Source organism: Lissotriton vulgaris, chromosome 3_1 (genome assembly GCF_964263255.1).
Source record: "Lissotriton vulgaris chromosome 3_1, aLisVul1.2, whole genome shotgun sequence".
NCBI classification, from domain to species: Eukaryota; Metazoa; Chordata; class Amphibia; order Caudata; family Salamandridae; genus Lissotriton; species Lissotriton vulgaris.
The window spans coordinates 551,840,803-551,862,392 of record NC_141689.1 but is presented as its reverse complement, the minus strand read 5'-3'; the positions used below and the strand labels follow the sequence as shown (position 1 = coordinate 551,862,392).

General features: G+C 49.7%; 1 protein-coding gene across 5 annotated transcripts in view; it reads right to left on the bottom strand.

Annotated features, from left to right (window-relative positions):
- The window catches only part of ZFYVE16 (zinc finger FYVE-type containing 16), a 743,498-nt gene that overhangs the window by 649,804 nt on the left and 72,104 nt on the right, over positions 1–21,590 (bottom strand). For all 5 annotated transcript variants that reach the window (XM_086960830.1, XM_086960829.1, XM_086960828.1 and 2 more), the window contains exon 2: positions 1,135–1,241. In XM_086960830.1, the coding sequence (XP_086816956.1) occupies positions 1,135–1,231 (97 nt within the window). In that variant the 5' untranslated portion in view covers positions 1,232–1,241. The remainder of the gene's footprint in view (positions 1–1,134; positions 1,242–21,590) is intronic.

Sequence of the window (21,590 nt, the reverse complement as noted above, 5' to 3'; positions counted from 1 at the left end):
GGGTACCCACCAGGCAGTAGGGGCGAAGTTGGAGCGAAGTTGCGGCTTGAAAGCCAATTGTGCGCGGGAGCCCCCAGGATGCAATGCTCTTCGACTCTTCACCTCTGTGGCTGGCGGGCGGATTAGAGCCACCCTCCCCCACCTCCGGCTGGATTAGAGCCACCCTCCCCCACCTCCGGCTGGGCCGGAAGCGCAGGAACCTTCAGGAGTAGTCCGCGCTGTTGAAAAAAACCATGAAAACAAACGGTCTAATTTTGTATCCGGCGTATAAGACGACCCCCGACTTTCCAGAAAATTTTAAGGGGTTAAAAAGTCGTCTTATACGCCGGAAAATACGGTAATATGACTACTTCTGATATGAGGACAATAATCAGTAACCAGTTTAATTGCTTACCACCATTCTGCATTTAGTTATTAATTGGAACATACATGTTGTTTCTGTGGCCTTTGGCTTGTACCAAGGTTTAATGTGCTTAATAAATCGATTTTGAAAAATGAAAAAGAGAAAGTGATCAACAAAAGTGTTTGCACCAAACATATAAGCTAGGAATTCCTCTAGTGAGTCTTAAATGGATTCTGTGTTTTCTATGCCAATACAGCATACGTGTCTTAATCCTGCCTCGAAAGGATCTCTATAGCCCGAACATCAGAAATGAGCAGGAACTCACAGATTCATTTAGTCCTTGTTGACCTCATCAGCGAAGTGCATCTTGAGTGGCGTTCAACCTTTGCCTGGCATACATGTACAACCTGAGGAGCATGACTAACAGTGAAAGAGTTCCAGAGTCATCCTTGTTGCATACCATCATTAATGTTATTTGAATTCACAAATCCACTATCAACGATTATGGCAATAATGTGGTTTTAAAATAACAGTATTAATCTGCTGTAGACCTGCCTATGTGGCATCCATCTAAGCAAAGTACACTAATTACGTATTGCCTAAAACCAGATTGTCATTGTCAAACAGTGGAACCAAGGTATATTAAGTGTTTCTGGTGATCGAGCCAGACATTGCAATACATTCGCTGCGATTTCATTAGAATGAGTTTTGAACACTTTGTAATGGCCCTTAGATGTACGTTAGGTAAGATAATCAAAATGTTTCAAAATAACAAAATTAAATCCACATACCAGTGTTTTCCTCCAAGTCATCAAGTAGTTTGTCGAGGTCACACACAGCTGCTTTGAAGTAGCTATCCATCTTAATAGAGTGGACTCCAAATGTCATATAATTGTACCTTAGGAACATACATTATACCGTTAATTTTCAGCAAATAATGCGACCTTGTAATAACTTTAAATAAAGAGCATCCTGCTTTGGCATAGTGCAAGAAAATCTCCAGAATTCATTGCGTGTTACAGACTTCAATATTTAAGTTATATTTTAATGCTAAACGTAAAATGTTATGCAAAGAAGGCACAGTAGGAACTCATGTCTGCAAAGTAAATGATAATATTGAAATCATGATAGATCACGATGGTTGTTGCAAGTTGAAATAATAAATAATTATATTCTGCACTTGCATATAAAGCTCATTTAAAGTGTGAAGATAAACTAGATGTTGGGATGGGAATGTCCCCAGCTTCAAAGTACAGACGTGCACCCCTGCCCTGACTGACTTCAGGTGTAGGTTATCTGGTATCGACTCCCTTGGAGTCTTAGGGGGAACAAAGGTACAGGCCGCCCCCACTCAAAAACTGCCAAACCAAATATGGCCTGTCCCTCAAGACACTCTTTATTCGATTAAGCTGCAGGCTTCATATAGGTGTGTGCATAATAATATCACTACCCCTTTCCTGATGTATCAGGGCTCTTAATACCTGTGCAAGTGTCACTCTTTGTCAAAGTACATATAAGGTAAAGTTAAAAATTGCCAAACAACCATCACCCATACCACAAAAAATTGTGGAGAAAAAGAGTAAGCGCCTCACGGTAGAACCACCAATGGGGTTATCTGGCTAACAATTGCCAGTCTACCCACTTCTCATCATAGGTAGCTGACTCTCGGTATAGTGGAAAGAAAAAGGTACAGACACACGGAAGGAAAGGACAAACACCATGTAACAATCCTTTATACTCCACAACAGACATACAATGTGCTGAATGTTCGTGCCACAGCAGATAATAAGTAGCAATCGCTGTTTAGTGTACACATTCACCAGTGGCCCCAGTGACAAAAGCAAAAAGTGAATCTCACACATTAAAATTGAAGCGCTCACTGGCCACTCCAGTTTTATTCTGGGCTGTGAGTGCTCCAAGCTAAAACAGACTCACATCAGACCAAGTTCATGTGAGTCTCAGTCGCCGACATGTTTCGTTGCTGTAGATTTTGCAACTTCATCAGGGCTGAGTTACTGAACGTGTGTTCACCGGCCAGGAAGCCCAGACTGTAGCGGGTTTCCAGCAGGATACGTGATTTTAATGACACAGAAGCCTGTCTGAGGGAGGTAGCAGGTATGCGGTAGACACGCAACCCCCAGGTTATAATTAAGCGATGAGTGGAATTTAAAAGTGGCGAACCCCTAATTGCCCTGATGAAGTTGCAAAATCTACAGCAACGAAACATGTCGACCACTGGTAGTCCGTAAGCTCTTGCGCTCACTGTGCCATTTATTCCGTTGTTAGCCCTGTTGTGATTGTGCTTCTGCTCCCCTAGTGTAATTAATTGTATTTTGCCTTATTCCTTTTTGTACTGTTGTAGTGTTATTGTGCCCGTTTTATGCATTCTGTAACCTCGCCCGCTCTACCCTCTCATTTTGACGCTGTTGCGTACCCGCCCCCTACTTGCCCATCCGCCGCCACGCTCGCGCCTCCCAGCTGCTCCTCCCTCCCACCTCCCCTCATAAGATGGCCGCTGGAACGCCAAAGGCGCGCCTAAGGCAAGCCCGTCTGCGGCCGTCCGCGCCTAGCGACAGACCCCTGGCCTCCGCGGACGCCACACTGAACGCCTCCACTACACCACCAGCACCCTCCACTCACTCAACACCAGACGACAGCACACCTGCTTCTTGGCCGCCCGAAGCACATCAAAGGACCCTTCTTCTCCTGCCACAGCTGCAGCTTCACCAGCCTCCGAGCCGCCAAACCGCCCACCACAACAGGGCGCAACCACCTCAGATGCATACTACTGAACACCCGCTCCGCACGCAAACACACCGTTTAAGTCTGGGACCTGCTCGACACATCCTTCCCAGACGTCGCCTTCCTGACAAAGACCTGTATGAAGGCCTCCTCTGCACCAGACATCGCCATCCCGGACGGCTACAAGATCGCCCGCAGGGACCGCACCAACGGAGTAGGAGGGGGAATCACCATCATCCACAAGAACACCCTCAGGGTCTCGACCAGCACCGAAGACACCCTCAGCACCGCTGAACACCTGCACTTCCAGATCCACACTGATCCCAACACTACCCTCAGAGGAACTCTTGTCTACAGACCCCCGGACCTCAGCCTCAGTTCAGCAACTCCATATCCGACTTAGTCAGCACGGACGCCCTTGTCTCCACAGACTACATCCTCCTCGGAGATCTGAACTTTCACTTCGAGAACAACGATGACACCAACTCCACCACCCTGATTGACAACCTCGTCTCAGACAACTCATCACAACACCCACCCACTCTGCCGGCCACACGCTTGACCCCATCTTCTTCGCAAGCCCACACGTCTCCTTCAGCCACACCACCAAACTCCACTAGACCGACCATCGATGCATCCACTTCACCTTCCGGAAACCCATCAGCACACGCAACAGATCCCCCGCCGCAGCTGGAGCAAAATCACCGAAGACCAGCTAAACACCACCCTTACCAGAAGCCCACCTGTCAATCCTACCGACACAGACACCGCCGCCCGCAACCTCAGGCTCTGGATCGACGACTGCGCCAACACTAGCCAGGATCAAGACACCCTCCAACAGACGCACTGACAAGAAAGCCAGCTGGTTCACCGCAGACCTCCAGGCCTCCAAGCAAACCTGCCTGAAACTAGAGAAGAAATGGCACCACGAACAGACACCAGACAGCTATGCAGCCCACAAGAACGCCATCCACAGACACCATCGCCTCATCAAATCCGCCAAAAGGGCCTCCTTCAAGGACCGTCTCGACAACAATGCACACAACAGCAAAGAGCTCTTCAACATCGTGAAGGAACTCTCCAACACCAACGACATCCCACCATCGCAAGACCTGTGCGACTCCCTTGCCACCTTCTTCCATCGCAAGATCGCAGACATCCACAACAGCTTCAACAACCTGACTGCCCCGACAGCCACCGACACCTCAGACCCCACCGCCACCACCCATATCAAACCCCTGATCACCTGGGCCAACATAAACGACGACGACACCATCAAAATCATGAACACCATCCACTCCGGCTCTCTGTCAGACCCATGCCCGCACCAATTCTTCAACAAAGCTAGCACCACCATCGAACCTCATCTCCAGAAGGCCATCAACATCTCCCTTGAGACAGCAACCTTCCCGGAGAGGTGGAAGCATGCCAAGATCAACGCCTTACTCAGGAAACCCAATGCAGATCCGAGAGGCCTCAAGAACTTCCGGCCCATCTCCCTGCTCCCATTCCCGGCGAAGGTCATCGAGAAAACCATCAACAGACAGCTGTCCTCCTACCTCGAGGAGAACAACATCTTGGACCCATCCCAGTCTCGGTTCCGCAGCAACCACAGCACTGAAACTGCCCTCATCGCCGCCACCGATGACATCAGGGCCCTGCTGGACAACAGCGAAACCGCGGCCCTCATCCTTCTGGACCTATCAGCCGCCTTCGACAGTGTCTGCCACCGTACCCTACGCACACGCCTCCACAACATTGGGATCCAAGACAAGGCTCTGGAATGGAACACCTCCTTCCTCTCCGGCAGAACCCAGAGCGCCCGCCTCCCCCTTTTCCGTTCCAAAGCCTCTGAGATCATCTGCGGCGTACCCCAAGGATCATCCCTCAGCCCAACATTTTTCAACAACTACATGGCTCCGCTGGCCCACGTCGCCCGACTGCTAGACCTCAACATTAACTCCTATGTGGACGACACCCAGCGGATCCCTCTCCCTCACCCAGGACCCCCTCACCGCCAAAACCAACCTCCACGAAGGAATGAAATCTGTCGCCAAGCGGATGAAGAACAGCCGTCTGAAGCTGAACTTGGACAAAAGGAAGATCCTCATCCTCTGCCCCACAACCTCAGCCTGGGATGACTCCTGGTGGCCGACCGCACTGGGAGCAGCACCAACAACCACCGACCACGCACACAACCTGGGGTTTATCCTCAACTCCACACTCTCCATGACCAAGCAAGTCGTCAAAGCCATCTCGTCTTCCTGCTTCAACACTCTCAGCAAGATCAACAGGTGGATCCCCACCGAAACAAGAACAACGGTCACCCAGGCCCTCATCAGTAGCAGGCAGGACAACGGAAACGCCCTCTATGCAGGAGCCTCGCTCAAACTCCTGAAACGTCTACATGCATACAGAATGCCTCTGCACGCCTGATCCTTGACATCCCCCACCACAGCCACATCACACCCCACCTGAGAGCCCTGCACGGGCTTCCCGTCAACAAGAGGATCACCTTCAAGCTCCTCACCCACGCACGCACGCACACAAGGCAATCCATGTTTGGGGAGGCATGTAGACGTTTCAGGAGTTTGGGCAAGGCTACTGCATAGAGGGCGTTTCCGTTGTCCTGCCTGCTACTGACGAGGGCCTGGGTGACCGTTCTTCTTGTTTCGGTGGGGATCCACCTGTAGATCTTGCGGAGAGTGTTGAAGCAGGAAGATGAGATGGCTTTGACAACCTGCTTGTTCATGGAGAGCGTGGAGTCGAGAATAAACCCCAGGTTGTGTGTGTGGTCGGTGGTTGTTGGTGCTACTCCCAGTGCGGTCGGCCACCAGGAGTCATCCCAGGCTGAGGGGGTGAGGCCGAGGATGAGGACCTCCGTTTTGTCCGAGTTCAGCTTCAGACGGCTGTTCTTCATCCGCTTGGCGACAGCTTTCATTCCTTCGTGGAGGTTGGTTTTGGCGTTGAGGGGGTCCTTGGTGAGGGAGAGGATTAGCTGGGTGTCGTCAGCATAGGAGTTAATGTTGAGGTCTAGCAGTCGGGCGACGTGGGCGAGCGGAGCCATGTAGACGTTGAACAATGTTGGGCTGAGGGATGATCCTTGGGGTACGCCGCAGATGATCTCGGAGGCTTTGGAACGGAAAGGGGGGAGGCGAACGCTCTGGGTTCTGCCGGAGAGGAAGGAGGTGTTCCATTCCAGACATGGATTGTGTGTAATGCTTGCATTCCAGAGCAGAAGGATGTAGCCTTAGATAGTGAAGTATGGGAACATTGAGGCAGGGCTGCTATGAGAATGTAGCAAAGACCTTTACAACAAAGGCCTGATGACCTCCCAAGATTGGCAAGAAGTGACACAAGTGACAGCGAGGCTGACGGAAAGGGTGGTCCCATGCACGCCGGCCCACGTACTGCTTCATTTATTTCCACACTGCTAAAACCAAAACCACATCCAGGTTCCAGGACTTAGCATTTATTTTGGCGAAGCAGGAAATCACTAGTAGCTGGAAGAAGCCGGGGGGGTCCGATGTCCTCAGATGGAGACGGGAGATGGATGGGTTGCGAGGACAGGGTCCTGCTTCGGAATGCACTGCGGGGAGTGGGCAAGCTGGAGAGAGCTCAGGCATGGGAGGGTCTGGTGGTAAACTAAATGAGACTGGGCAGGGACTCTGAGGCTTCCACACCAGAGAGCATCCAGCATGTAGAGCACCCCCCGGGACCATATTAAGATGGGATAACACAATAGAAAAGCGAGAATGGGTCCAGCATTGACACCCAGGGGTGCAGTAGGGGACCACAAGGGAAGGTCTTGGCACACCATCACTGTCCAGGCTGTACCAGGGAGCACACTAACCGATCTGAATGATGCTCAGGGGAAGACAGCAGTGCGGGGTGGGGGGTCATAGTTGTTGTTTGAGGCCTTATTGCCGGGAGCAGGGGAGGGGGGTATATGTACGGTGCACGGTGCATAGCTAAAGGGGCTACGGTAAAATCCCAAGCTGTAACGTGCAGATCGGGCACGACAAGGACATGGACAACATCAGCAGGTCAATGGGTTGAATTATCTGTCCAAGACCAATGTGCACTGCTATTTCACAGATGTATGCTGTATGCAAAATAAAAGGCAATAACGTTTGTTTAAAAAAAGAAAACAAAGGCCTGATGACCTGTTTCTTGAGCACTGTCATTAAGTTGATGGTGGATGTAGGTAGGTGAAAATGGGGCTCCCTTTTGTTGTGCAGAGGGAATCATCAAAGCTGGACGGCTCCCTCAACCCCCCCCAGGGTCCGATCCGACACCGAAGGCCTCCACTGATACTACCCTGTGCAATTCCATTTCACGTACCTACGGAAATCTCAGGGAGTAGTGATGCTCCTCCGCAGAAAGCTAACCTTCTACATCAACAATACATATACCAATTGTGAGGGTCGTCGGGCTGGCATAAGAGGAACCTTGGGTGGAACTACGATGACCAATCAATCTAAAGTCTTAAAGAATTCAAAGAAAACTTCTTTACTGGCCTCTTCCACAGGATCTCCCACTTCACAGTGGGCAATATACTTATAAGCAGAGACCTCAATACCCCCTCCCCCACAGAGTCTTGGGTTGGACCGCTCCCACCTTTGCCGTGGTGAACCTCAACCATCAGCTTCCCTGACACAGGGAATAGCAGATCTGTGTGTATGGACGACTGGTGTTACCACCACCAGGGTGATCGCAACTACACACTTTATTCCAATGTCCATAAAACTTACTCATGCAGTTTATTTCTAACCGCACAGACCCTACAGCCCATGCTGATGGGTACCACCACATACGTAAAGCCCTTAAGGTCTGACTCCATTTGATGCAGGCCCTGACTCCAGCTTATGTAATGGAGGTCACCATCTTCTCAATCTTAGGCAATGGAAGTCACTATTGTCTCCAATTTTTGCAAAAGCATGGTCATGTCTGCCATTAGATGCATATTTCATCTGACCTTATCTTTCTAAGAACTGTGAAAGCATCCAGTCATTTGATTAAGGACACAGATACCACACTTGATTCAACATTCGTCCGGGACAAATGTCTACTTTTCACCATGTCAAGGTTCAATAAGAACAAATACCGAAATAGTGCAGTCTGAATTGATATACTTTTACCTTATATATTCATAAGGAAACATCTGGGACGCACACCTTGAGGCACATAATTTATGTCAGACATTCCTCAACTTATGTCAGAAATTCCGATAAGATTTAGTATACAAGTACTGCCACTTGAACAATTGCCAGGAGAAATCCTTTGTGCAGATTATCGCACGAGATTCTGCCAGAGACTGTCTCACCTACTGCCAGCACACTTCACAGATGCTACATCTCGCCTGAAAACGATAAAGCGGAGTCCCAGAGGAAGACCACTACCGCAGTACGTGTTTGCCCTTAGCAGGGAACAGGGTCTTCAAGCCTCTGCTGATAAAGACAGCCTTTTGCTGCCAATGCAGTGCGTCTCTTCTCCCTAAGAAATTCTAGACTGTAAGTTGCTCTGCCTTCCATGCTCTCTTAGTGTGGCACATGGAAGTAGGCATTAGGGTGTTAGGTTTTAGATTACATTGTTAACATGCTAGAAAAGCTCATTTCATTCTCATTGTTTATACAGTTCCTTCTTGCTGTTTTTTAATATTATAGTAGTGTTAGATGTACTCATAAACAGATTGTTCCTATAGTAATAAATACTTTTTATTTCAAAGTCTTCATTCTTCTTAGTACAATGAGCATGTGATATTGTGCATAACGAAAAAGGTCTGCAGGGCTACAGTAACCTGTCTTTTACATTCATCATTGGTGCACAGACCAAGTTCACCCTTGTCACCCATGGGTGGGAAAGGACACCTTGTAGAGCTACACCAAAGCCACAGCTTACGTAATACCATAGATATCAAGTGACTGTCCAACAACGCCCTGGTCTGGCTGTCGCTGAGCCTGGCGTGCCAAAACGCCCATTCCGGAAACGATGGGTTGAGAATGAGATAGCTAAGAGAATGTCACTGGCTTAGTGGGAAATTAGAACAAATTAAAATGAAGACAGCTAAGAAATTGCTTTATGTTAATCAAACTTGCTATGAAAAAGGCAATAAGGCAGACAGCCACCTTTTGTTCTTGCAGTTCCGAGAGGGGAAGAGGTAATCCTCCCTAGTTTCACTCACACAGTCTCGAAGGAGCATGTGCTGAATTTTGCAGAAGAGGGGGCTAAAGCCCTTGCACCGGCTCTGTACCGTACGCACTGTGGTTGGGATACATTTTCCCCACCAATTTCAATGGTTTTGTACAAGTGAAATGTCCAACTAACTATAACACCTTTGAAACCTGGGTTTTTCTGTGAATTTCTGAGGTTTTTTAAATGCTAATTCCTAACTATAACATGTCTGAAACCTATGTGTTTCAGTGAATTTCAAAGGTTTAGTAAATGACAATTTTTAAATATATTTATTCTTATATTTAATTTTTTGACACTGCTTTACTAATTTTTTTTAAAACTATTTATTTTTAAATATTTTATTTTTTAAATTACATTACATTGTGTGGTCCCCCTTCCTTTTACTTTTTTTGGGTCCTGGGGACCTCATCCTCTAGAGCCTGACCAGCAAATCTAGCTTTTATTTTATAGGAAGGGGATTCCTACAGAAAGAAATACAAATTACTTGTAAGTATGCTTAGAACTACTTTTCAGGGTCAGTGTTGGGCTAAAAGATGCAGCACTGGGTTCTCTCCTGATAACAGGCGAGTAAATTGGAATTCGTTGTTCGGATGATTTTAGGTGAATATTTTAAAGTTCCAAAACTCCACACTTAGAAGAATTTGCAAGTGAATCCACTCAATGTTAGTCTATTGAAGAAAATTCACTTAGCAGGTAAATAGTGTTATCGTTACCTTTTCTTACTCAGGGGTGGATCCTGGATCCTGCACTTGTGCATCTCGTCTAAACAGTTGAAAGAATGCAAATTACCAAAGACGCACGAAAGCCCAGGTTTTTTTTTTAAATATCTCTAGAATGCACGGATCATACGCGCACCCCGCGATTTTACCCAAAAAAATAAATAAATTGGGGCTTTGGGGGTCCTTGTGGGACCCCCTCAGCAGACCTAGAGCATCAGGGTGTGTTTACCCTCCCCTTTTCACATTTTAAACACACATTTCACACGCTTCTTCAGCCTCCCTTCTACCGAGGCATAAAATGGCTGCCAACAGTTTCTAGTTTCGAATGTTGACAACCACTTGTCAGCCAATTAGCATTCAGCTCGTGATCGAAAGGGTACCCTTATGGTACTATGACAATAAGCAGAGTATCTGTATTAAATTTTTTTATGGGAAGGGGGCCGCGTGGCCCCCCTCAAGTGGCCAATTCCGGGCACCGGTGTCCCCATCCCCTGGGGCATGGCTAATTATATATTTTTATTTTAAGGAGGAGGGCTACATAGCCCCCGTCCTGAAGCCACTTCAAGGTCCCGGGGACCCCATTCCCCGGAAACGGCCTTATTAAAAAATGTATTTTGGCCGTCACCGTTGAGGACAGTGGGAGGGTCTCCAATTCCCCCACTGTCCCGCCGGCTCCCCGCCTCCTGCAGGAGCCAGTGTTCAAACGACATCTGAACTCCATCTGTGTATTTACCCCCTAGGAGTTGCCTTCACTTTGCGCAAGCATGTTTGTGGTAGCGTATGCGTGTTAATGTTACGCATGCGCACAATATGTCCCACCGTCTGGCTAAGTACCCCTAAAGTATTTCATTTTATGTGCGCATGCTCAATTACAACATGCCCAATCACAGCTCTCACACCCAGTGACATCATGATCAACCAATCATCATTCTGCAAAGCATTTATAACCTGCCAACTTTCTTGAATTTTAACTATTCCGCAGTCACAGCTATTGATACTGTGCGTATCCACTTCTTCGTAGGTAAGCACTTTTTTAAAGAGTAATTAAATTAATTAATCTGAACGATCTTTAAATACCACGTAAATGCAAATTTGTTCGATTTGACAATGTTATTTTTAAGCACGCTTTCCTGCTTTTTTATATCGTTAAAGTTGACTTTGCAACTTTTATTTCCGTGCAAATCACTTAATCCTGCTGCGTTTCTTTAATTTGCCAAGCCCCACGTGACCGTTCCCGCAACAGTGTGCTACATGCTGTTCAACTTAATGCGATGTAGTTTTACTCGTGTAATTAGTGAGTCACGTGCCCCATGCATTGCAAAAGTAATGTTTTCAGCAATAGTGTATTTTAGTACAGTTTCCAGCTCTTGTATATCGATTAACTTATCTTGGTAGCCGTTGTTTCTAGGCAAATCACTTAATCCTGCCACCTTTAATTTTTTAAGTAGTGCGCCACATACTGCTTCCTCCCCATGCACAGCACATGTAATAGATTGACCAATGTCGTATTTTAGCACGCTCTCCATGTTTTTTAATAACGTTAAAAGGGGGGGAGGGCCTACCTCTGGCGAATACACTAGCTCATGGGCCTCGGAGAATTCAAGTTTCTGCCCTTGCTGTAAACGATCGGATGAAACTGAGATGTATTGTTTTATTCTTTTGCCCGGCATATGCATTACCCCACAAACGCTGGGTAATTCAGCTATGTGAAAACCTAGGCTTTACCCGCTGTTCCGTGGCATTTAGAGTTTTAAAATACGATACCGAACCTGTAATTGTATTTGCGGTATCTTGTTTTTTAAATGCTATGTGGCTTATTAGAAGAAGGCTGTTATTGAAATCTGGATAAGGGAGGATTATATAAGGACACATGATTCTCCATAGCCATTGTGTATTTTTTATGTTTACACTGGTTATTTTCCTTCTTCCGTTTTATTTTTTTATTCAACCATGTATTTATTATGAATTTGTAAATTATTGTATAAAGTGTATGTATACAGTGGAATGCTAAATTATGCACTTTTATGGCCTCATTGGCTGAAATAAAGTTTTTTACAACAACAAACTTGATTTCTTATCGTTTGTTTTGTGCAAATCACTTAATCCAGGCACGTTTCTTTAATTTGCCAAGCGCCACGTGGCCGTTCTCGCAGCAGTGTGATACGTGCTGTTCAAGTTATTGCGATGTAGTTTCTCGTGTAATGCACATGTAACCGATTGGCCAATATTGTATTTTAGCACGCTCTCCATGTTTTTTTATTAACGTTAAACTTGATTTGCCTCCTGTTCTAGCTCATTATACAGATGTCTTAACTATGGGACGTATTGGTCGCCACAAACGGTTTATTCCTGCCCATGCACTATCCTGCCCATTTCTTTAATTTGCCAAGCGCCACGTGGCCGTTCTCGCAGCAGTGTGCTACGTGCTGTTCAAGTTAATGCGATGTAGTTTTTCTCGTGTAAATAGTGAGTCACGTGCCCCATGCATTGCAAAAGTAAAGGTTTTCGGCAATAGTGTATTTTAGCACAGTTTCCAGCTTTTATACCTCAAATATCTTGCCTCGGTAGGCGATGTTTCTGGGCAAATCACTTAATCCTGCCGCCTTTAATTTTTTAAGTAGTGCGCCACGTGCTGCTTCCTCCCCATTCACAGCACATGTAAACGATTGACCAATGTCGTATTTTAGCACGCTCTCCATGTTTTTTAATAACGTTAAACTTGATTTCTTATCGTTTGTTTTGTGCAAATCACTTAATCCTGCCCATTTCATTCATTTGCCAAGCGCCACGTGGCCGTTCTCGCAGCAGTGTGCTAAGTGCTGTTCAAGTTAATGCGATGTAGTTTTTCTTGTGTAATGCACATGTAATCGATTGGCCAATATTTTATTTTAGTACGCTCTCCATGTTTTTTAATAACGTTAAACTTGATTTGCCCCTGTTCTAGCTCATTATACAGATGTCTCAACCATGGGACATATTGGTCGCCACAAACTGGTTATTCCTGCCCATGCACTATCCCAGGTTGTGGTCAACAACTCGACCCACCAGATCCACTGACTACTCTCCATATGCTATCAGCCGAAAATTGCAATGGACCGAATGGAGTTTTCAGGTTTGACTTCAAGATTTCATGATAGAAAAGCATTCGGAGATGAGCATTTGTGTATTTCATGTGTTTGCGGACAGATAACTACAATTGTGGTGTTTTTTGCATGCTGGTAATGATACGTCCAAAAACATTAATTTGTTGAAGATACATTACTTTATGTTATTTTATGTTAATAACTTTTTTCGTTAGAATAGTTGTAAATAGGAAAGAGGGTTCTTAGGGATGACATTTATGAACGCCTACCGAGCGCGTCCATAGTGCCCCTCGAAAGCATATTGGTATTCGCATATGATTTTGTCTAATCACTAGTATGGTCCTAACGCGGTTGGTTTGAAACCTCTGATGATTGCTTTTCAACCCCAATCCTATTGAGAACAATTGTTTTTATGTACATTAAAATGAAGCTTGGACATATGTACAACATATACATTTTTAACTCTTTTTTTCATTTTGCAGAATGTTACATAAGTCAGCAGTAAATTGCTGAGATTGAAGAAAGTATATCCTCCTATTCTAGCTCATTACAACGATGTCTCAAATATGGCATGAACTAGATGTGAAAAGCCAAAAAAAAAATAATAATTTTAACGGATAACGTTAAGGTAAATACTCTCAATATGACTAGTCGACGAAGTTAAAAAGTAACGGATATAAGTACTTGAGGGGTTTTTGGTGGCAGATAATCTCCAATTCACACTTGTACGGATGGGTCTGATACATGGTGGATCTCTCTATAACTAATGGATGATTAGGTCTTAGGATGGCATACAGAGCTCCCAACCTTCTTACTTTTTCTCTTAAAGCGTTCGAAATTTGGGACGAATATTAGCCTGTGCAGTAGAGGTTGAGGTGTTGCTCCACTGGTACTTGAGCCTTCTCATGAAGCAGGAGGAGTCTCTCTCAATCTCGTTAACTCTTCCCTTGCAAAGTTGACCGGATGCTTGATCTGCAGGTGCTTCCGCATACTTGCAGTTCCACTCCAGTACTTTTTATTGGGATCTCCTCTTGAAAGCAGTCTTGCATATGCGGCAAGTAACTTTTCTTGCATTCACCTTTTTTAAGACTTGTGGAAATTAATTTCAAAACATTCATTTTGGTGGACCAAAGTCTGCATGTACATCATGTACTTCATTTTTTTTTTTTTTTTTAAATATATTTTTATTGCAGGAATCAGTAAATCAGTACAGTAGCGACCAGCATTGTATTATAAGCAACATATACAGAATAAAGCCCTCTGGCCCCCCTCCGTAAAGTCTGTACACAGCCAACCGGCCCACAACCCTGGGGTCGGGCGGCGAAATGCAACAGGGGTCAGTAGGATGCTGGAGCTGGTCCGGATAATACACTGTCCGTCATCTGCTTTTCCAAACAAACCCAAAACCCCCAAAATAAACCCCCCCCTCAAAATACCTACTAACTGTGAACCCCCCCCCTCTCCCCCCCCACCACCAGCGCCAGGGAGCTTATCAACATAGGATCTACTATTTGACCCACGGGGAAGGTAATAGGACTGTCAGTGCTGACGTTCATCGGGACTCGGGGCGAGTCGCTTCTTCACTTTCGGAGTCGCTGGGGGCACAATAATCCCTGAGGGCCTGCACCAGCATTTCCCACTCCAACGCGGCCTCCTGCGCCTTCTCATTACCCTGCCTCCAAGCCAGCTGATATCTCAGCGCGCTCTCTCCCGCCGCCCATTTCAAAAGCTCACTGTGCCATCTGCTGCCTGCCGGACCAGCTCGTGCCTTCCAGTTCCTGGTCACCTCTCGCTTAGCAAGGAGGAGCCCCAGGTCGATAAATTTACTGGAAATTTTATTCCGGGGGGTATGGGGAAACCAGTGTAAGAGCCCCATCGCCGCATCGAATGATAAGCGCCTCCCCGTCACCTCCTCCAGAGTCGTCGCTACCTCCTGCCAGTAGGACGTCAGTCCTGGACAGGCCCATAACATGTGTAGGAGGTCCGCCTCCTGAGCCGGGCATCTAGGGCATTCCGCTGAAGCCGTGGCAAAATAACGCCTGATCTTCACCGGGGTCAGGTACGCTCTATGGAGAACATAATAGTGGACCAGTTGGAAACGGGCGCTACGTGTGCCCTTCCAGGCACGTCTCACCAACTGGGCCCAGGTCGTCTCCGGGATCTCCCTACCAATGTCCTCCTCCCAGCGGGTCCTCAATGTGGCGAGAGGAGCCAATCCCTCGGCAATCAACCTGCCGTAGAGGCAAGTGACCGCCTTCACCGTGCCCGCCGACATCATTACGTACTGGCACACCTGTGACAAGTGGGGTTCTTCCAGCCCGTTCTGCCAGTGTGCCTGGATCGCTCGCACAATGGCCGAGTGCAGCAGAAAGTCGCCCCGGGAGATCCCGAAGCGGTCAATGAGATCCTGAAAGGACAGGAGCGCTCCGTCCTCGTACAGATCACCGACGAGCTGTAAACCGGAATCCTCCCAGGCCGCCAATCGTGACCAATCCCCTCCGTGGGGGAGGGCCGTCAGCATCCCCAACGGTATTTCAGGCGCATATGGTGTTCTTAGTTGGCCCCTGGCGTGAGCCCGATTGCAACACAGTCGGATAGTCCGCTCCTCCATCGACAAGTCCCGCAGGACCAAGCGTTGTCGCAGCGCTATAAAGGAGAGAACATGCCTGGCCATACCCGTCCCTCTACCGTCTTCCGGGCCCCTGAATTCCCTGGCGATCTCCTGGGCGAAGGTCTGGAGCTGCGCCGCCAGATAGTACTTCTCGAAGTCCGGCACAGCGAGCCCCCCCTCGTCCTTCGGCCTCATCAAGGTATTGAGGGCCACCCGCCGCCGGCCCGTTCCCCAGAGGAACCCGACCACCATAGAGCGCAAGCGACGAAACGTGGCCGGTGGGACCCAGACCGGTAAAGTTCGGAAGTAATACAATAACCGGGGAAGCGCCACCATTTTGAGCAGGGCGATACGTCCCGCCACTGAGAGCGGCAGCGTGGCCCAAAAGTCCATGCAACCTCGGAGTGCTCGAATGCAGCGGGCAATGTTCCCATCTAGGAGGTCGGGTTGGTCGTGGTAAACGAATACCCCAAGGTACTTAAAGCAGTCGGGCTCCCACCTGATCTCCCTACTTAGCGCAGGGGCGGGGGTACCCCTGCGTACCGGAAAAAGACAGGTCTTAGACCAATTCACTCGGAGGCCTGAGACCGCTCCGAACTCCGTGAGCGCCAATTCCGCTCCCCGCAAAGCGTCGACCGGGTCCTCCAGGAAGAGCAACAGGTCGTCCGCATATAGCGAGACATAATGCGGGCCCGCTGCCGTCCATAAGCCCGTATAGTGGGCTCCCGAGCGAAGGTGCATCGCCAGTGGCTCCACCGCTAGCGCAAAAAGAAGCGGGGACAAGGAGCACCCCTGCCGCGTGCCTCGTTCCACCGGATACCGCGATGAAATCAATGGGCCCGATCGGACCCTGGCCGAAGCAGAAGCATAGAGAACCGCGGTCCATCTGACAAATCCCTCCCCGAGGCCGAATCTCCGTAACACCATGCAGAGGTAGTCCCACTCTAGGCTATCAAAAGCCTTCTCCAGGTCCACCGACAAAACTACCGGGGACGGGGCATCCACAAATGGTTCCCCAAGCAAGCGGAACAACCTTCGAATATTCATAGTCGTGTTCCGCCGTGGGATGAAGCCGGCCTGGTCCTCATGCACTAGGGAACTCATATGTCCCAGCAACCTCGAGGCCAAGATGCTGCTCAATATTTTGTAGTCCACCGTCAACATTGATAGGGGACGGTAGGACCCCGGGTCGGAGGAGTCTCGGCCCGGTTTGAGGAGAGGAACCACCAACGCTTCACACATCGAGCTCGGGAGTCGCCCCAACCTCTTCGCCTCCCTGTAGACCACCAGTAACCGAGGGGCTAAGAGGTCAGCGTAAGCTGCATAGAACTCCACTGGTAGGCCATCTAGGCCCGGGGTCTTGTTCCTCGCCATCCGTTTGATGGCCCCGCGGATCTCCCCCAAGTCGATATCGGAACCCAGAATTTTCGCCACTTCCTGCCCTACTGTGCGGAGCTCCAGTGGGCGAAGATAATTATCAAGCCGGTCTGGGTCACGTGCGGAGCGACTGCGGTATAAACATTCATAATAATGCCGGAAGCAACTAAGAATCTCCGGTTGGGTGCATACCTCGGTCCCGTCTGCACCACGCATATTTGTCGTCGTCTGGGACTGGCGCGTAGGGTTGGCCAACCACGCCAGCAACGCACTCGACCTGTCTCCCTCCGCGATAGCCCGGACCGTATAGGCCTTATAATCAAAACAGCGGAGCCGTTCGACCTCCACCGCTACCCTCTCCCTCGCCTCCACCGTTTGTGCTTGCAATTCCGGGTGTCCGGGGCGGCTAACTTCAAGCTCGCGGAGTGCCCGGTCCGCTGTGTCTAAATCAGCCAGGATGACGCGCCTCATGCCCACCTTCTTAGAGATACAGTAGTCCCTCACCACTACCTTAAAAGCGTCCCATTCGAACGCCCTAGTACTCGCGGAGCCGCCGTTGGACGCAAAATAATCCGATATTCTCTCCCCCAGGTCCGCCTTGAAGACACTGTCCTCGAGGATCTCGGGTCGCATCTTCCAGGTGGGTACCGCCGGCGTCCCAGGAAACCAGCGAATGTCCAGTAGGAGGGGGTTATGGTCCGAGATGGTCCTCGATAAGTACTCTGATCGGACCGCTGCCGAAACCAGTTCAGGCGAACCAAGAAAGCCATCTAGCCTGACATGCAACCCATGGAGGCTCGAGAAATATGAATAATCCCTAGATGCGGGGTGATGCGCCCTCCAAATGTCCGTCAAACCCCAGCGGGTCTGCCAATCCTGACGACCCTTAGCCGTGCGACGGACCGGAGAATCGGGGAGCGGGGGATGCGAGCGGTCTATGTCCACATCCACTACGGAGTTAAAGTCTCCCCCCAACAGGAGGGGCCCGGCGAAAAAGTGGGCCAACGAGCCCGATAACCTGGAAAGGAAGGCAGTCTGGTCTACATTAGGAGCGTACACATAGCAAACGTTCAGGTCCCTCCCTCCTAGAGTGCCTGAGATGGCCACGAAACGCCCCTCTGGATCCAACACTGTCCTCGTGACCTGGAAGGGGACCCCTGCCCTGATCCATATTAGCGCCCCCCTGGCATAAGCAGAGTACGACGTGGAAAAGACCTGCCCCCGCCATCTACGCTGAAGCGCCGCCCCTTCCGCCTTGTTCAGATGCGTTTCCTGCAGCAGCGCCATTTGCACTCCCCTACGCACTAAATAAGCATGGACCTTGTGGCGCCTGGACATAGTGTGAAGCCCCCTCACGTTCCAAGTAACACATTTCAAGTTAGCAACATCAGCCATTGTCCCAGATTGTTCTTGCACAGTCCCCCCATCCGGGTCCCCACAAAGAAAAAGCATCAATCCTCCCAGCGCTGATGGCGGCCATTTTCCCCAACCAAAACCAAACCACCCAAGAACCAACAAAGCCCCCCCCCACCCACCCCAGAACAGGACCCAAACTGCACCATCTAGATCCCATCCAAACCCCGTCGTACATCAACCCCAGAACCCCCACTAATCCTACGGTCGCCACCGTAGGAAGGCCTTATGGGCCAGGTGCGGGCTGGGCGGAGGCAGTGGGCCCTCGTCGCCCAGGCCACCAGGACTATAACAAGCCCCAAACAGTGTCAAAACCTTCCGGGGCAAAAGCAGAGGCCCCCCAACCCTCTCTCCCTCGTTGTCAGCCATAAAGGACGGCAACCGCCTCCCCCCTGCCGGGCCCCCACCCAAAACAAGGCAGTATACCCCGTTACCCTTGTCCATCTAGAAGGTCCTCCACCGATTTCGGTGTGATCACCGGTGTATGGGTACTATCTGCCACTGAATCCTCCGAGTCCGACGGTGCCCCCTGAGCACCCGGGTTTTCTTCCTCCTCGATGGCTTCGTCTCTTGCTCCCGACAGTTCCGACAATACTTCCAACACTCCCCTCCGTTCCGATGATGTCTCCGCAGTCGAGGGCCCTCCCGTGCGGCCGCGGCGATTCCTGACCCTCTTGGATCGCCTCCTTTGTTCCGGCTCATCCGCCTGTTGGGACGAGGAGCCAAAACCATCTTTCCCTGTCCGGTACAGTTCGAGCCAGTCACAGACCTCCTCCGGGGTGTCGAAGAATTGGGTTTTGTCGTCGACAATGATGCGGAGCCTTGCAGGATATAGGAGTGAATACTGAATGCCCTCGCTCCTGAGTTCGCGCTTAACCGCTAGGAAGGAGAACCGCTTGCGCTGCGTCTCGTAGGTGTAATCAGGGAAGATGTTCACCTGACTGTTCGCAACTTGGAACGGGCCATTGTGCCTGGCGGCATTGAGGATTAAGTCCCTGTCCCGAAAATGCAGCAACCGCGCCACCACCGGCCTCGGGGTACGTCCCTGCTGTGGGGGCCGTGCTGGGACTCTGTGGGCCCGTTCTAGAGTGTAGAAGGAGGACAGACCCTCCGGGACCACCGTGTCTCGGAGCCAGGTCTCCAAGTATCGCACCATGTCGCCATCCTCGATCTTTTCCGGCAGGCCCACCACTCGGATGTTGTTCCTCCTGTTGCGGCCTTCCACATCCTCCGCCCTCCGTTCGAGGGTCTCGATTCGGGATAAGGCGTCCTTTATCGTCGCAGCCAAGGTTCGCTGCGCCGGCTCCAAAGTTTTCACCGTGCCCTCCACCTCCTTGACCCGGTCTGAGAGTTTGCCATGGTCCGCCCTGAGGAGGCCCAGGCTCGTCGCCACCTGAGCAATGTCCTGTTGGAGGGCCGATCTCGTAGCCTCTATCGCCTCTAGGACACGGTCGAACTGTTGCTGCAGTGGCGCGCTACCAGAACTTTTTGGGTCCCCATGCTCCTCTTTGTCCTGGGCTTCAGAGTCCGAGGTGGTCTGGTTGGATCCCTTAGCTCCTCTAGGTTTCCCCATGCAGCCAGGGGCACTCCGTGAGGGTCCCGGAGTAGGTGTCTCCGTGTACAGGTGTCGATCACGACCTTCCCGGGTGCTTGTCCTCAATTCGGGTATGGGCGATCTCCTTCTCCAGAGCCTGTGGAGACTCCGCCGCTTCGGCTCACGCCACCGCCACGGCGTCCGAGGGCACCGATGAGGGGGCGGAGACAGCCGTCGCCGAGTCGGGCAGACCCGTTCACCCACTATAGCCCCGGGGTGAGGGCCACCAACTTCCTCGGATGATCTGTGGCGCCAGAGTGTTGCGCCTCCCATGTAGTTGGACTGGCCAGGAAGACGTAGCCAGTTGCGGAGTCGCGAGGCGGGCCACCGCTTGGATCACAGGGCGTCCGCTCCCGGTGCCCTCCAGTGCGCGGGCACCCGTCCGGCCGTCCAACCGAGTGCAAATCCGTTGCAAAAGGTCCAATCCTGTAAATGTCCAATGTCCAGAACAACCGAGGATGGCGAAGCCGGGCGCCAGTCGACACCCGCGACACCTCTTCAACTCAGTAGTTTCGATCAGGGGGACAAAGGAGTCCGGGCGCCATGTTGGGTCGCACTCCGCAACTCCGCAAACTTCGGTATTACTTCGGAGCAACCCTCGTCCAAGCTCCACCAGGGCCCCCGGCAGGTTGCCGTCGGCACGCTCAGCAGAATGCGGGGTCTGGGGTGCCCCGCAGCCTCCGAATTTCAGGATAATCTCGGGCTTAGTCCCGGAGCCGAGCTCTCAGGCGACCATCGCCATCGGCGCCCAAGCCACGCCCCCTGTACATCATGTACTTCATGTACTTCATGTTGAAGTTGTGAACTCAGTTGGTCACAGTGTTTACGCAAAGTAAGCAGAACGGCCTTGATATACAATACCTCCGATTAAATGTATTAGAACTAAAAGAGCTTATTTAGAAACCCCTTGCGCCACTTTTGCGTCACTTTCAAGATGAGAAAAGCAACAAGAGTCTTGTAAATAAGCCCTAAAGAATATTGTCCTGCATAATGACTTGATCTCTCACCTAATTCTGTCTCATCTCTGAATCATTTTAACCCCTTCCATGCTGGTGACGAACCCCAGCCGTCATGCACTACGGTGCTCGTGTGCTGATGACGGCTGGGGTTCGTCATGGCCCGCCCCTGTTCATTTGTTTACCGCACGGGGGCGGAAACGGGCCAGCAGTGAAGGGGTTAAAGACCTGTTGATCTGCAATGTAAATATGACGCAGTAGGCAACTCTATACAGACACCGCTCGAACGCAAGCCTATAAGACAAGTGAAATGTATTAGGCACACTACACATGTAAAAGTAAATATTGTCAAGTGTTATTTTGACTTGTAATGTTTCACCTCATTTAGTCACATCGATCTAATTTTAAACACTAATTTTCTTTTTTGTTTTGCATTTTACCTACAGCACTTCTATTGGAGTCCTTATAACATGTTGTTTATTATATTGTTTTGTTAAAGTTATGGTTGTAGTTATTTATTGTTATCTTTTAGTTATCTTTCTAGTTATATAAAAGTT